The sequence below is a fragment of the Dermacentor variabilis genome, chromosome 10, assembly GCF_050947875.1.
Source record: "Dermacentor variabilis isolate Ectoservices chromosome 10, ASM5094787v1, whole genome shotgun sequence".
Taxonomy (NCBI): Eukaryota; Metazoa; Arthropoda; class Arachnida; order Ixodida; family Ixodidae; genus Dermacentor; species Dermacentor variabilis.
The window spans coordinates 80,482,003-80,497,724 of NC_134577.1; the positions used below are offsets into that span (position 1 = coordinate 80,482,003).

At 47.2% G+C, this 15,722-nt stretch overlaps 1 protein-coding gene across 2 annotated transcripts in view; it reads right to left on the bottom strand.

The window, feature by feature from the left end:
- The window catches only part of RhoGAP100F (Rho GTPase activating protein at 100F), a 155,413-nt gene that overhangs the window by 61,143 nt on the left and 78,548 nt on the right, over nucleotides 1-15,722 (bottom strand). For both annotated transcript variants that reach the window (XM_075673009.1, XM_075673010.1), the window contains exon 2: nucleotides 8,615-8,841. In XM_075673009.1, the coding sequence (XP_075529124.1) occupies nucleotides 8,615-8,707 (93 nt within the window). In that variant the 5' untranslated portion in view covers nucleotides 8,708-8,841. The remainder of the gene's footprint in view (nucleotides 1-8,614; nucleotides 8,842-15,722) is intronic.

The following is a 15,722-nucleotide window of genomic DNA, read 5'->3' on the forward strand; positions in this document are numbered from 1 at the left end:
AACGACTGCGCGGAATTCCTGCCTGCGAGGTTTGGTGAGTGCGGGACTTTCTTCTTCTGAGCTTTGCCAGGCTTTTGTTAGTGTCAGAAACAGAGCTGGTAATTGTGGTTGTCGTTGCTGCCGGGTTAGTTTGCGGCAAGACAATAGTAAGCAGTAGAGAAAGCAGCATTCAGAGCAGCCATGGATTTGAAGTCGTTGCGCAAACCGAAATTGTTGGAGCTTGCAAGAGAGTTGGGTCTGGATGTCTCAGACAAACTAAGAAAACCTGAACTGCTAAAGGCTATTCTTGAGTTAGAGGCTGAGGATGACGAGCTGTCGGAATGCCTTGAGACTATTGAGGAGAGGTCAAAAAGACAGGAGCGCGAACTTAAAGAACAGAAAGAAAAAGAAGAGCGTGAACTTAAAGAACAGAAAGAAAAAGAAGAGCGCGAACACGCTTTGGAAATGAAGCGTCTCGAGGTAGAGATGGAACGCGCTCGTAATGGAAGTCAGGCACACGGTGCAGGAGAACGAGTATTGTTCAAAATGACTGACCTGATGCGGCCGTTTAAGCTTGGAGAGGACATTGGTTTGTTCCTGGTTAACTTTGAGCGAACGTGCGAGAAGCAGGGGTTCTCTCGGGAAACGTGGCCACAGCGCTTGCTCACTTTGTTACCCGGCGAGGCGGCCGACGTAGTCGCTCGCTTGGATAGAGAGGAGGCAGAGGATTTCGGCAAAGTAAAATCGAGTCTGCTAAAAAAGTACCGGCTGTCTGCGGAGGCGTTCCGTCGGAAGTTTCGGGAAAATGAGAAAGGCAAAAGTGAGTCATATACAGAGTTTGCGTATAGGCTTATGTCGAACATGCAGGAGTGGCTCAAAGAAGAGAAAGCGTTTGGTGACCACGATAAAGTTCTGCAGTGCTTCGGGCTAGAACAGTTTTATAGTCGGTTACCGGAGAACGTGCGATACTGGGTCTTGGATAGGCCAGACGTTTGTACGGTGGCTAAAGCCGCTGAGCTAGCCGAGGAGTTTGTGACGCGTCGGGCTCGCGGAGCTAAGGATGGTCAAAAGGGTGAATTTGGCTCGAAGTTCGAGAGGCCGAAGTTCACACCCATGAGAGCAAAGGGGAACACGCGTAGTGCGGATGCGAGTGGAAGCAGTGCGACCGAACCTAAGGAGACGGCGGCAGCCGAAGCCGAACGCAGAAAGCGGTTCGAGATGAGGCGAGCGGGCGTTTGTTATACGTGCCAGAAGCCGGGTCACTTTTCGGCGCAGTGTCCGGAAACAACACCAAAAGTTGTTTTTTTTTCAATAGGCAGCACTGACGAGAACATGAAGCTTCTCGAGCCTTACATGCGAGACCTCCTCGTGAACGGGAAAGAGTGCCGAGTGCTTCGCGATTCCGCAGCAACGATGGATGTAGTTCACCCGTCTTACGTAGAACCCCATATGTTCACGGGCGAGTGCGCATGGATCAAGCAAGCCGTGGAAGCTCATAGCGTGTGTCTGCCAGTAGCAAAGGTGCTTATTGAAGGACCTTTCGGAGCGCTTGAGACAGAGGCGGCAGTGTCATCTATGCTGCCCCCCCAGTACCCGTACCTATTTTCAAACAGGTCCGATCACCTCCTGCGCGAGAAGGGGCTTTTGTTTGGTGAAGCTAGTGTTCAGGCCTTAACCAGATCGAAGGTTCGGGAGCTCGCTGCAAAGGCGGTAGTTGCGGGGCCGACGTTATCAAACAACGAAAAAGGGTCAGAGGCGCAGCAAGCTGATATTCAGAGCACGCCCGAACTGAATAAACTTGAGTCTGTAACGTTAAAGGCGCCAGATACTGGAGAGGAAACGCCCGACACGGGAAAGTTAGAAGAGCTATCTACTGATTTGCTCATCGCGCCTACGTCAGACGGACTTGATAGGTTGCTAAAAGTCAGCCGGTCGGCTTTGATAGCCGAGCAAAAAAAGGATGGCAGCCTGGAAAACGTGCGCTGCAATGTCAAAGAAGGTATCGCCAGGAAAACTGCGCGTTTTGTGGAAAGAGGTGGAGTCCTGTACCGGAAGTATCTAGACCGAAGAGGAGTGGAGTTCGATCAGCTGGTCGTGCCTCAATGCTATCGTCAGGATCTGTTGCGCTTGTCACACGGGGGTTCGTGGTCCGGACACCTAGGAGTTAAGAAAACTAAGGACCGTCTCTTGCAAGAGTACTATTGGCCAGGGTGTTTTCGGGACGCAGACCATTTCGTGAGGACATGTGACACTTGTCAGCGGGTGGGCAAACCAGGGGACAAATCGAGGGCGCCGTTGAAATTGGTACCTATCATTACGGAGCCTTTTAGACGGCTCGTTATTGATACTGTGGGACCTCTGCCGGTAACAGCCACGGGGTACAGACACATTTTGACTGTGATCTGCCCAGCGACAAAGTTCCCTGAAGCAGTGCCGCTTAAAGAACTCAGCTCAGTTGAGATAGTTAATGCACTACTGTCCATATTTGCGCGAGTTGGTTTTCCTGCAGAAATTCAATCAGATCAGGGCACAGTGTTTACTAGCGCTTCGACGACAACTTTTCTCGAAAGGTGTGGGGTAAAGCTGCTACACAGCTCAGTGTACCACCCACGGTCGAATTCCGTTGAGAAGCTCCACTCCGTCATGAAGCGCGTGTTGAGAGCCTTGTGTTTTGAACATCAAACTGACTGGGAGCTGTGTCTGCCTGGGGTGATGTTTGCTTTAAGGACCGCGCCGCATGCGGCTACGGGGTTTTCGCCAGCTGAACTGGTGTACGGTCGCTCGCTTCGATCTCCGCTTCGCATGCTTCGAGAATCGTGGGAAGGTAGGGGCGACGACCCAGTCGTGGTGGAGTACGTGCTTAAGCTCCTCGAACGCTTAAGAAGGGCACAGGAGTTGTCAGGTGAAGCAATGACAAAGGCCCAGCAGAGGGCCAAGGTTTATTATGATCGGACAGCCAGGGCCCGTCGTTTTGAGGTTGGCGATGAGGTCATGATATTGCGCACATCGCTAAACAACAAACTAGACGTGCAGTGGGAGGGCCCAGCACGAATTGTTCAGAAACTGTCGGACGTTAACTACGTGGTAAGTCTGCCAGGAAAGCGGAAAGCACAGCAAGTTTACCACTGTAATCTGCTCAAACCTTATAGACAAAGGGAAGCAGTGGTGTGCATGATGATAAACGTTCCTGAAGAGCTTCCGGTCGAGCTTCCAGGACTAGGCTCAGTGACGAACAGGGAAGACACCGGTCAAGTCATTAGTGACCTTATCAGTAAAGCACCGCTGTCGCCCGAGCAGAAAACCGAACTACACCAGCTATTACAAGAGTTTCAAGGTCTGTTCTCTGAGAGGCCTGGTAGGACTTCGGTACTTACTCATGATATAGAACTTACCTCCCCAGAGCCAGTACGATCCAAGGCGTATCGGGTGTCACCCCGCCAGAGCGATATTATGGAGGCGGAGGTAAAGAAAATGCTACGGCTCGGTGTTATTGAGGCAGGTGAGAGTGATTATACCTCCCCTTTGATTTTAGTTGAGGTACCGGGCAAGGAACCTCGTCCTTGCGTCGACTACCGCAGGCTTAATTCCATCACTAAGGATCAAATTTATCCGATCCCTAACATCGAGGAGCGCCTTGAGAAAGTTAGTAGCGCTCAGTTTATTTCCACCCTAGATCTTGTCAGGGGTTATTGGCAGGTTCCACTTACAGAAGAGGCTAGTAGGTATGCGGCGTTCATTTCACCAATGGGAACATTCCGTCCTAAAGTGTTGAGTTTTGGTTTGAAGAACGCGCCATACTGTTTTTCAAGCCTCATGGATAAAGTGTTGCGGGGACAGCAAGAATTCGCTTTACCGTATCTAGACGACGTAGCGATATTCTCCGCATCCTGGTCTGAGCATATGGCACACTTGCGGGCAGTGCTAACCCGCCTGCGCGAAGCGGGCTTGACAGTCAAGGCTCCTAAGTGCCAGTTAGCACAGGCCGAGGTTGTCTACCTCGGTCACGTGATTGGTCAGGGTCGTCGCCGCCCCTCTGAAATAAAAGTGGCCGCTGTGCGAGACTTTCCGCAACCGCGCACAAAGACCGATATTCGGTCGTTCTTGGGTGTCGCCGGCTACTATCAGAGGTACATCCCTAGGTACTCTGATATCGCGGCTCCCCTGACGGATGCTCTAAGAAAGACAGAGCCTCAAACAGTCGTCTGGGACGAGACAAAGGAAAGAGCTTTTAGCGCCCTAAAGAGTGCCCTAACAAGCCAGCCTGTGCTACGATCGCCAGACTATACAAAAGGGTTCATTGTTCAGTGCGATGCTAGTGAGCGAGGCATGGGCGTTGTACTGTGCCAACGGGAAAATGGAGAAGTAGAACACCCCGTCCTGTATGCTAGTCGTAAGCTGTCCAGTCGTGAGCAGGCGTATAGCGCCACCGAGAAAGAGTGTGCGTGTCTCGTGTGGGCCGTTCAGAAATTGTCATGCTATCTAGCCGGCTCGAGGTTTATCATTGAGACGGATCACTGCCCTCTCCAATGGCTGCAGACCATCTCTCCCAAAAATGGCCGCCTCCTGCGCTGGAGCCTCGCTTTACAACAATATTCCTTTGAGGTGCGTTACAAAAAGGGGAGTCTCAACGGTAACGCCGATGGCTTAAGTCGAAGCCCCTAACGTAGGAATCAGCCTCAAAATTGTTTGTTACTGATGTTTTTCTTCCTGAGGCAGGATTTTTTTTTTAACATATTGCTTTTGTTTAGTGTTTCAAAGTGATGATATGCTTTCTAGTGCAATTTTTCAATTTGTGGACGCGTTCTGAGTGATGCTAGACTACTGTAAGGAACTAGGCAGTGGTATAAAAAGGGGAAAGAGCCTGGCAGGGCTTAGTGAGGGTTGTGCCGTGCTTGCGGACTGAGCGGTTGAGTTTCAGCGTAGTTCTAACGCTTGCCGGGAACGAGAACAAAAATGTGAACTCTCCCGAAGTCACTTTGCAGTGTCCCGTGCGAACCTGAACGAGAGAACGAGGCCTTCTCTGTGCGCTGCGCTCAAGAAACGTCGAGGGACGCCCGACTTCGGTTATGAGCATCATCGAGCGACATCCCTCCGGCCAGCGGATGCAGTCCCCTGTCCATCGGGATCTCCTTCCCCCGGCGGGGCGGTCTGTTGCGTTTCGCCTGCGACACGTGGTTTTGCCGGCGCGACTGCGGCAGGGCGGCAGACATTTTGGCCCGATCGTCGTCGCCGCAACACTCATCGCCAGGTGTTTCCAGGCGCGACTGCGGCGATGCGACCGCAAAGGATCACCCTCGCATTCCAGTCATTGTGCCCGAAACAGGCGATGCCAAAGCAGGGATCGTCCCCTCATTACAGCCATTGTGCCCGAAACAGGCGATGCCAAAGCAGGGACCATCCTCTCATTACAGTCATTGTGCCCGACCGGCAGCGCTACAACAGGGTGCTACGAGATCGTGCTCGACAGGGTGCTACGAGATCGTGCTCGTCATGGTGCTACGGCATCGCTACGACAGTGTGCGTCACCATTAGCCCATTGTACATTCACGTGCTCGTCTTTTGAGGGGTTCCTTCTTGCCCTCAACTGCGAGAGTATAAAAACAGCTGCCCCCGGACGCAAAAGGGAGGGCTCCGATTTCTTCTGTTGAGTGAAGTGCTCTCCCGTCTCTCTACTTCGGTCAAACCTGACCACCAACTCTTTGCGATGTTAAAATAAACAAGTTGTTTCGTTGTTACCAGTCGACTCATGCTTTGCCGGGACCTTCGGATGCTTCCAGTTGTACCCCAGGCCGCCAGGCCAACGCTACCCTTGGGGCTTGCGACCCAGGTACAACCACGGGCGTCAGCGCCGAGTTCCCAACAGATCGTACCAGCAGTCCGATCCAAACACCCGGTAGTCTGCTATGCATACATAGCGCATCACAACGAGCCAGCTAGCTAAACGATCGCAGTGGTAGAGTTCTTTCTGTAGTATTCTCAGTAGGAAGCTCTATGTTAGAACGTGCTGAGAACACTCGCGTGCTCTTCTGTATAAAGTTTACTCTATCTCTCTCTCTCCAAATTTTTTCTGCAGCAGACACAATCCTCACCAAGAGATTGTTGTTGTTGTTGTTGTTGTTGTTGTTGCTGTTGTTGTTGTTGTTGTTGTTGTTGTTGTTGTTGTTGTTGTTGTTGTTGTTGTTGTTGTTGTTGTTGTTGTTGTTGTTGTTGTTGTTGTTGTTGTTGTTGTTGTTGTTGTTGTTGTTGTGGTGGTGGTGGTGGTGGTGGTGGTGGTGGTGGTGGTGGTGGTGGTGGTGGTGGTGGTGGTGGTGGTGGTGGTGTCATCGTCGTCGTCGTCGTCGTCGTCGTCGTCGTCGTCTCTGTTGTCATCAACTTTGAAACGAGACGGCGACAAACGGTCACCCAGCCTGCTTGGGCCAATCGGGTATCAAATGCGTGAGTAACCGCCTACCACTTTGCCCATCTCTCATTTAATCTTTCCTTTTTTTTCATAAAAGCCTCTATCTCTATATTGCACAGTCACCCATGCTTGTATAACGACTCCGGTTCCTGCATCAACCGCTTCCCTGCTTTTTTTGCTTCCACCAATCTCTAAACGTATCTTGCTAATTTCAACTGCTGACCACTTAACGCTTTCCTCCGCTTAAGACAGCCCTCCGTGACACAACTCGCAAAAAAAAATTAAAAACTGCCATACACTGCCCTTATCAGGCCAGTCTTGCAATGCACGAATACAGTAGATGGTTCCAGTTTTATGAATAACAACATTCCTGCAATTGAAGGCGTCCAGCTGAAGGCACTAAGGTTTACCTTAATTCAGTACAAGCGAACAGACTCGCCGACCAAGCTCTTACACAGTGCCGGGTTATACCTTATATACTTTGTCCACTAGAGCAAAGCTATACATAGCCAGACATTCTTGTACAGGTGCCTGCATCGTGGCTTCAAGATAAATAGCGCAGCGTTTGTAGAATTTAGTCGTACAACAGGAGTGCGCCAGAAGCCCTACTAAACACTTCTCGACTATTGTTGTCGAAAGTATTGTTCTATATTCGATTTTTTTCCACAACCGATACAAGGTGGGACACACTAGACCAGTTTTGTAAACAGTGATGCATACAGGGCGATATTCTTCTAAAATTTCTAGATTAAAAGAAATAGTCTGTTGCGTATAACGTAATTCTAGTCGTTGCGCTGTATTATTTAGAGAGGCGGTCATTACTTGGAAGACAAATCGAAATACATATTCGTCTAATTAACAAACATCTACTAATTCTTTTTGTATCAATTACCTTACGGCACATATTGCCGTTTAGGAATTGTATCCGGTGAGGTTGCAAGGTGTGTCAACTTGGAATGAATTTCCAGAATTATGCCTGTTTGGAGGCGTGCGCCATCAAACTTGCCCTAAAAGGGCACCGTTGTTCTGCTTACTTTCATAACAAAACGTTCTTTCATGCATTTAAGCACGAAAGTAACTGGAACGCCCACGTGTTTCGTTCCACGCTTTGGGAAATATCATCTCGAAGCTGGTATTACCCTGGAAATTCATTTCAAGTGGATACGTCTTGCAAGCTCACCAGCTACGTTTCGTAAATCGCATTATGTGCCATAAAGTAATTCATTGGGAAGTTAATTAGTGAATTTTTGTTCGTTAGTTGAATGCGTGTTTCGATTTTTCGCGCCAGTAATGTCCACCTCTTCGAATAATCTAGCTTACGGACAACAATTATGCTACCTGCCACAGGCGATGTAAAAAAAAACATTTTTTCACCTATGAATTTCAGCACTTAAATAGTAGTTTACGCCCTGTATTTGTTATACTAGTTATATGCTAAATGTTATGTACTTAATGCGCGAGTCTTTCGTCTCCTGCTCTTCATTTATGAACCTCAGTATGCAATTCATTACGTACGGCCTTTATTCAAGTCAAAGTCTTTAGAAATTCCTGCTGTGATTGACAGTGTCGTTAAGTGAATAAATAAATCAATAAATGTTTATTTAAATAATTCCGGAGCTCTTGGAAGGCGGTAGTCCCCTGCGGGTCTTGACGGAGGGGGGAAGCGAAGCCCTTTAAACTTCGTAAAATAGCGACGCTCTCCTCCTCCGCCTTCATTCCTCCTCGTTTCTCCTCTCTTTCACGCACCCTCCTCGACCGTGGCGCCGCCTACACCTCTCGAGCGTAGCAGGCGAAACAACACGGAACAGCAACGGTGCCAACCATGCGCTCCTCGCCACTCCGTAGACGCTTCTCCAGCGAAAATGGCGCTGATGCATGGCGCGAGGGCCCACGTGATGCTAGTAGGCCAATAGCGACGCGGCGTCTTCCTCGGCCAGAGCGCGCGAGGAAGAGGCGACATTCTTCGAAGCGTGGCGCTACTTTACGAAGTTTAAGGGGTTTTAGGGATGGATGGATGGATGTTATGAGCGTCCCCTTTGGAACGGGGCGGTGGGTTGCGCCACCAAGCTCTTGCTATTATACTGCCTAATGTCCTACCTAGGTTAAACAATGAAAAAAGAAGAAAAAGACACTATGAACTACCACGCCCAAATTATCTGATCCCCTACTGCGAACTGTCAGCTATTGCGAAGGGGGAAGGCGAAGGCAGCGCCACCGCGCGGCGGACGCTCGTACCTTTTTGCGTCCGCAGCAGAGCATCCTGGCGGCGATGATGTGCTTGACCTTTTCTCCGAGGCGGGGCGGCGGGCGTCCAGGCGGGTGGTTCATGTGGCCGGCGGCGGGCCTCCTCCGGGGACCCTCCTCCTCCTGCTGTTGTTGTTGTTGTTTACGCCGATGCTGCTGCTGCTGCTGCTGCTACGACGCCTCCTCCCGCAGGGATGCTGCTGGCGGCCTCGGCGGTGCTGGGACGGATGAGAAGTGCGGATATAAGCGGACGGTACGCAGGGGCAAGCTGCTCGTTCTTTGCGCCCACGCGGGTTAAAGGGCAGGTTGCAGGGACATCATCATCATCATCATCATCATCATCATCATCATCATCAGCCTGTTTTATGTCCTCTGCAGGACGAAGGCCTCAACAGGGCCACAATTAGCAGATGACCGGAGTAGTTGGAGAAGTATGGGAGAGGCATTTGCCCTGCAATGGGCGTGGCCAGGCTGATCAAGAGGATGACGGGTTAAAGGGCACACGTGTGCAGTCACGTGTGAGTAAAAAATACGAACTTGTTGACCCCTCTAGTCACAGTCTATGAGGGAATCGTATTTCGAGACCTCCAAATTTATGTTATTTTATAATTGTTGTTTTTTTTTTCTGGATACACAGCGCAAATTTTACGCGAAAAGGTTTTGGACCTGTAGCGTGAATGTTTAGGCCACATCAGGTCAGTCGTCAAACTCGCAAAAATCTATACTGATTACGGATATGAACCTCTCATAGAGGAAGCGTTATATCACGACGGGAACTGAAATGTTCGTTACAAGTGAATTCGCTGGCTGAGGGCCTGCGGACGCAAGAAAGAACGCTAGTTAAAAGCCGTGATACTACGGGCAGTACGTGCCTAACGTTTCGTCAAGAGTGGTAGTTCGCAACTATTAAATTTTCTATCGCTTTGTATTCTGACGTCGCTAAAGTGACTAACGTACGCTATTCAAATAGCATGCTGCTTCGAGTTTCAAGTTTGTTCATCGACGATGCCAGTTTTTACATAGTAGTCTATGCAAAATTACTACTACACAGGAAGCCCCAAAGTTTTAAACTGTCAGTGGGACTCCCATACATGAACAAAATGAAATAAAAACGAGATATACATCAAGCAGTGGTTCCGGAAACCTTACAGGCAGTTTATCAAAGTAAAGAACACTGCAAAAAATATAAAATATAAAGCTCTTTAGTAAGACAAAAATGGCAAAATAGCTTCTGTAATAAACAAGAAATGTCAGTTAGCAATACAAAAAAATGGGAGCAATAAACGTGTACTGCTATTGCTACGTCAATTATTATCATTACAGTCGCAAAACTCAGTTGTTAGGATGAAGAGAGTTGCTGCATAAAATATTTCTTAACTTGGTTCTTGAACACATGCTATGTGGGTGATGATTTAATGGTATGTGAAATAGAATTCCACAGTTTGCTGTTTCCCGCAAATGCGGTAGTGAACTTCCAATAGTGTGTGCACACTTTACGTAAAAGACTCCTATGGAGTTCAGGGAACCTAGTAATGCCAGTACTTACAAAAAATTTTATCAGTATTTTCAATTTACCATCACTCTTAAAATAGAGAAAAGCGGCTTCTCCGCATAAGAAGAGACAGAAGCATTGTTCTGGAATTTAAGTGATAGGAATGTTTGTAATCTCAACCTGCCATAAAGTTTCTGTAGTAAAAAAACAATGTTGTCTGCTTTTCTTCACTTCCTGACAGGTTTCTTTTTTTTTTGTACAGGGCACATACCGACATAAAAATGCTAATAGAATTTACATTGCTGTAGAGAATAACTGAACTAAAACAGCGTAGCGTAGCAAATTTTGTGTTGGTTGCTTTCTTTCCAGAGTAAAGTTATGTGTGTGTGAAAGAAGGGTGGTCACTGTATGCCGTAACGCACGCGCACAGCGGTGCACAATTTTCAACGAGAATCACCGGCAAGGTAAAATACTTCTGTTAACACGACGCCAAGGATAAAACAACGCCGAGGGGGTGCACCAAGGCGAGGCAAACATCGCGCGCAAGCACACCCCCAATGCGAGCACTCACGCTACTTCTATGAACCTGCAACTTTATTTATCTTTATTTTTCTTTAGGGGGGAGGGAGTAGTGGGGAGGGGTCGAAGAAGAAACGGTCGTGGTGGGAGATGAAATACGTGTACATTTGCATGCGTCCACAACATAACTGAACACTATAACATATTAGAATTTCTATGGCAGACGATTTGCCTTTCACTCGCTCTACTTCTTCAGACCGGGCAACTTCCCTAGCGTTCTTTCGTTAGCCTCTGCTTCTTCATGAACCATCGTCGAGGAAACAGAAATATTCAGTGTGGAGGAGAGGGGGAAGACGAAACGGGGGGGGGGGGGGGGTTGCTACGAGCAGAGCCACCCGAGAAACGATGAAGCGTGCAGGGGCCTTTGAAAGTATGACGTCAAGTGCCAGTGATTTCGTTTTTAGCGCGCTCTCTATGCAGGGAAACAAAGCGAAACACAAGCAGCGAAGAGAAAATATACCGAGGAGTACAACAACGGCGCAGGCACCACTGCGCCTTATTCGATTATGCGCATGCCCAGGCCGCAGCGCCAGCCGGTGCGATGCCGCATATATGACCCGGCTCGGACTTCTTTTTTTCTCCTTCTCCCTCTCCTTCGAATGGTGCGGCAGATGTTTGGCTTTGTAATTATGCTTCCGGGGAGGTCACGGCCTCGACTATGTCGAGTTAAAGCGGAGAAAGAGGAGGAAGAAGGTGAAAACACTCCGCCGGGAGAAAAAAGAAGTGTATAAGAAGCAAAGAAGCGCGAAACGAGGGCAGAATAAACAAGCTGAGCGGAATTGAAGAAGATCGTTTCGTGCTTCATCCAGAAGGCTACAGCGCGGCGCCAAAGATGAAAATAAAGAGAACTAGTGCGGCATCAGGAAGTACAGCGTCGGAAAAATTTTGGACAGAACGTCTTCCTTTCTGGCGAAAGAAAACAGAAATAATCAGAACAAACGCGACGCGTAGTGCGCCTTTTTTTTTTTTTTTTTTTTGCTATGCGCTTTTCGTCCGCACTTACGGTGCCTCCGGGCTGCAAATTGCGAAAGATTAAAACATTTCTTTTTTTTTTTCGAAGCAAGAAAAAGAGAAGCGGGAAGGCGGTGATGAAGCCAGGCGAAAGGGGTTACGGAAAGTACACGAGGCCGGGTCGTAAGCTGAAATTAAACGCGCTGTGGGTGACCTCTGCAGTGAGATCGGCTGAAAGCGGACGTTATATCGCGGCGGCTGAAGTTCCAAAGGCACTATAGTTCTATAGGTACTTCAGTCTGACTGCTGCGTGACATCTGGTACATATGAAAACCGCTGCCCTCTTTTAAAGGGTACACTAAATAGCGAAATAACATGAGTTGCACTAGCACACAGTAAAATCTCGTTATAGCGAAGTTCAAGGCAGAGACAGAATTACTTCGTTATGTACATTACTTCGATATACCCATTATTGCCTGCACTACACTGCGAATGTCCGTCAGGATTTCATAAGAAATTTCACTTTTTCTTAAGCAGGAGAATGGCTTCATTTTTGTTTATAGGCTGCAAACCAACGAAGGGATGCAAATGTGGTACACCACCTGACTAATACCCGTGTCACACGGGCAACTCGGATCTCCTTCAAGCTTCCTTCCCTTAAAGGACCGCAAAGGAGTTTCACCTCAAAGGAGTCAGCTCCGTGTCACACGGCCTATAAGCGAACTTTTGAAAGCTGCCGCTGGGGGCCCATTAGGCGCTGCTCACCTCGTACGCAGTCGCGAAAGAAACGCGTTATATATTGCTAAAAAGTTTTGGTTACTTGTCTTTTCTTCCAAAATCGCGTTGACCAAAACAACAAAATATGGCGCAGTCAGGGCAAACGAAGCAGCCGTTCAGAGAACGCCCGGTTCGAGAGTCGAATGTAGCTGCTCAACTCAAATATCTTTGTCAGTGCTTGAATACTATATCATATGCAATAAAAACAATTTAATTGCTGGTAAAAGTGAAATTAATAAAAATGAGGGTGATTTCTTGGCTCAGAATTCAAGCACGCTTGGAACAAGAGTACTCCCTCCAGTCTGCAAGGGAGATCTTCCATCTCCTTTCGCTAGGAACTTCCTTAAACTTCCTTTGCTAAAGGACTGCCGCGTGACACGGCGCGCACCTCCCTCGAGATAAAGGCGTCCTTGGTTGAAGGGAGTTAAAAGGACTTTAGCCGCGTCCGGGTGACAGGGGTATTAGGCCCGCTCTTTCCACACTTACTTCGTTACATCCGTTATCTCGACATGTCCCGTTTCGTTATATCGAGTTTAGACTTATCTTGAACACATAACAGGGCAGAGCGGTAAAAACAAGAACGACGAAAGGAACGTACATAGGATGGGCGCAATCTCCCAGCTATATTTCGGAACATGAAAGCGCGCCAGTGTGAATACACGTCCGGTCCACATGTACCACACAACGTTGATGAAAGAAGTTCGAGCGCTTCCGTATTATCCCTAACAGAAACACACACCCCCTATCGAATGGATCGCATCACAGATATGCGCAGATACGTATACAAAGCCACCATCGCATGAGCTGAAAAAAAAAAACATGATGCTAGGATAAAATGGAACACTACGTGTCAGTTAAAAAAGCCATCTAAAAAGTGCAGCTCCTTTGCAAGCAAATTTACAGAAGGCGTGCTTACACATTTGTCCGCATTGTTAGCAATAAGTACTTATCCCCTTTCACATTTAAAAACAAGCAACGAACAAAGAGCACCTCTGCTGTCGGAGAAAACTCAGCCTTCCACCTGTAAACAACTTGCACAGTAAGCCACGAGAAGCCTACGTACGGAAAAATATATGGAATAACTTTCCAAAGACGAAAAAAAAAAGAGGTTAAAGTTTTCCCATGTTCTTAAGGAACCTATAATTAATAAGGAACACGTTTCAATGGTGTACCTTTTTTCATATTTCGGCTGCTCGTTGTTTTTTTTTTTACGTTTGCGCAATAATAATTTGGGTTGCCTTATTAAACTGTTAACTCTGAGATCAGATTAGGTTTCAACGTGCGTTGCAACAATGTTTTGTATTAACTGCACATGAGCCAGAGAATAGCAGTTGTGTTAAAGGCTGAGGTGGTCTTGCTAAATTTGTTTTTGTTTTTTGTAAACACATGGGAATAAAGTGATCATAAATTTAACAAAAACACGTGATAACTTTCAAAAGATGACGCGCCTACAGTGACGGCACAATAAGAAGGAACAAAGACAGGACAAGCGCGTTGTCCTGTCTTTATTCCTCTTAGTGAGCCGTCACTGTTGGCGCTTTATTTTTTGAAAGCTATGCACCAACTATGCCCACAACGTGTTTTACTGCAACACTTGATAAGCAAGAAAGAAAAAAGAGCAAAAGCAAGAAACCATCGCGAACTTGAAGTTTCCGGACCAGATCACCATGACTAGATTTTGACAGCGTTTTCTCACGCCTTCCTAATTTTTTATGGGTCCACATGGACTACTTGGTATACTAAAATAGCCACAGACTGAAATTACGACATTCGAAAACATTTACAGCACCACAACGGCCCACATACAAGCAAATGCTTTGAAACTCATAACGTCGCACTGACGTACCGGCTCCGGAATTTCGGTGCGAAAAAGAAATTTTTAAATCGGAGGTTCTGTTATTACTTTATCTTCCGGCGTTTAAACTTCTTACCGCAAATTAATGAATATATAGTTTTGTAAACATACTTTAACATCCTAAACTAATTTAGAGTTTCGCTGCAACGATCGAAAGAGCAACCGAAGTGGCAGTTAATGTCCCGGAACAGTGATAAGTATTTCTTACTACAGAAAATACTACTTGGCATTGTGTCCTTATATGAGAAACTACAACACTGCCATGTGCGTGCTTATTTATAGCACTCCTGTAGCGCATTTAGAGAAGAGAAAAGACATACCATTCGACAGTCATATGGCTTGAACAGGAAGTTTGTCGTCCTACTGAGGCCCCACCCGCACCTTGTATTTTACATAGCTTACAAAAATCTTCGTACTTATCTCAGAAACGATTACGTAAAATATTATTCCCGATCACGAAGTCAGATGCTTCCGTAAGTACAATGGGAAGGGTTTAGTCCTAGCCATCAAGAATACTGACTCTGTTTCCTTTTTTTTTTCTCTAGACAGCTGCACTGTCACAGGCTACGAAAAGCACCTGTGGATTCTGTTCCGAATAACAGGCAATGACATCGAAGTTCAGGATGCAAAATCAGCATGGCAACCTACCTATAACACTGTCTACATCCTAATCTCTGTGTTTACGTTTTAAAAAAGCTATTTTTACATCAAAGAAAATGAGGAGATGACAATTTTGTACACGTGCGTGCAGATCCTGCTTTCGGGAACTAATTGTCGTTAAATTTAAAAAAAAATTTTTTTGCATTCGTAATATACCAGCCGGCAATAAGAACTGACTCAAAAAGCGAACACATGCTTGAGCTGCATTCGCGTTTGAGAAGTGCACGCAAAATCAAGACCATGAGTTGCGTGCGTAGACGAGTACGTTCCGAAGACACTCCCCGTCCAAGTCTCTAGCACGTGTCTAGCACGTGGCGCCAGTGATGAATATGTATGTGCTCACCAAACAATCGCTGCTTCAGATACAGGCTCACGAGCAAGGCGCAGACACAACGTGCCTTCCTTTGCCATGCCGACCGCCTTTTCGAGTCCGTGGGCCATTCAGTATCTGGCGGTGATACATTTTCGGAAAGAGACGTTTAATAGACTTAATTGAACGTACCAAGTGAACCGAGGCCAGCATTTCGAGATATGACAAGAGACACGAAAGCAGAGTTATCAGAAGTTACAAATAGAAAGGAACATACTACAAAAAAAGTCCATATTGCGCACAACAGTTTGAAGGACAGTCCGGGAACAAAGTGCCCAAGGGCTCAAAGAGAATGTTCAAGGACGGTCAACAAAAAAAGATTTCGCACACACAAAGAATGATGAGCAATGTATGCATAAACGTTATACGCGCAACAGATACAAGCTCCAGCAAACTGGCGTATTTTTTTACAATT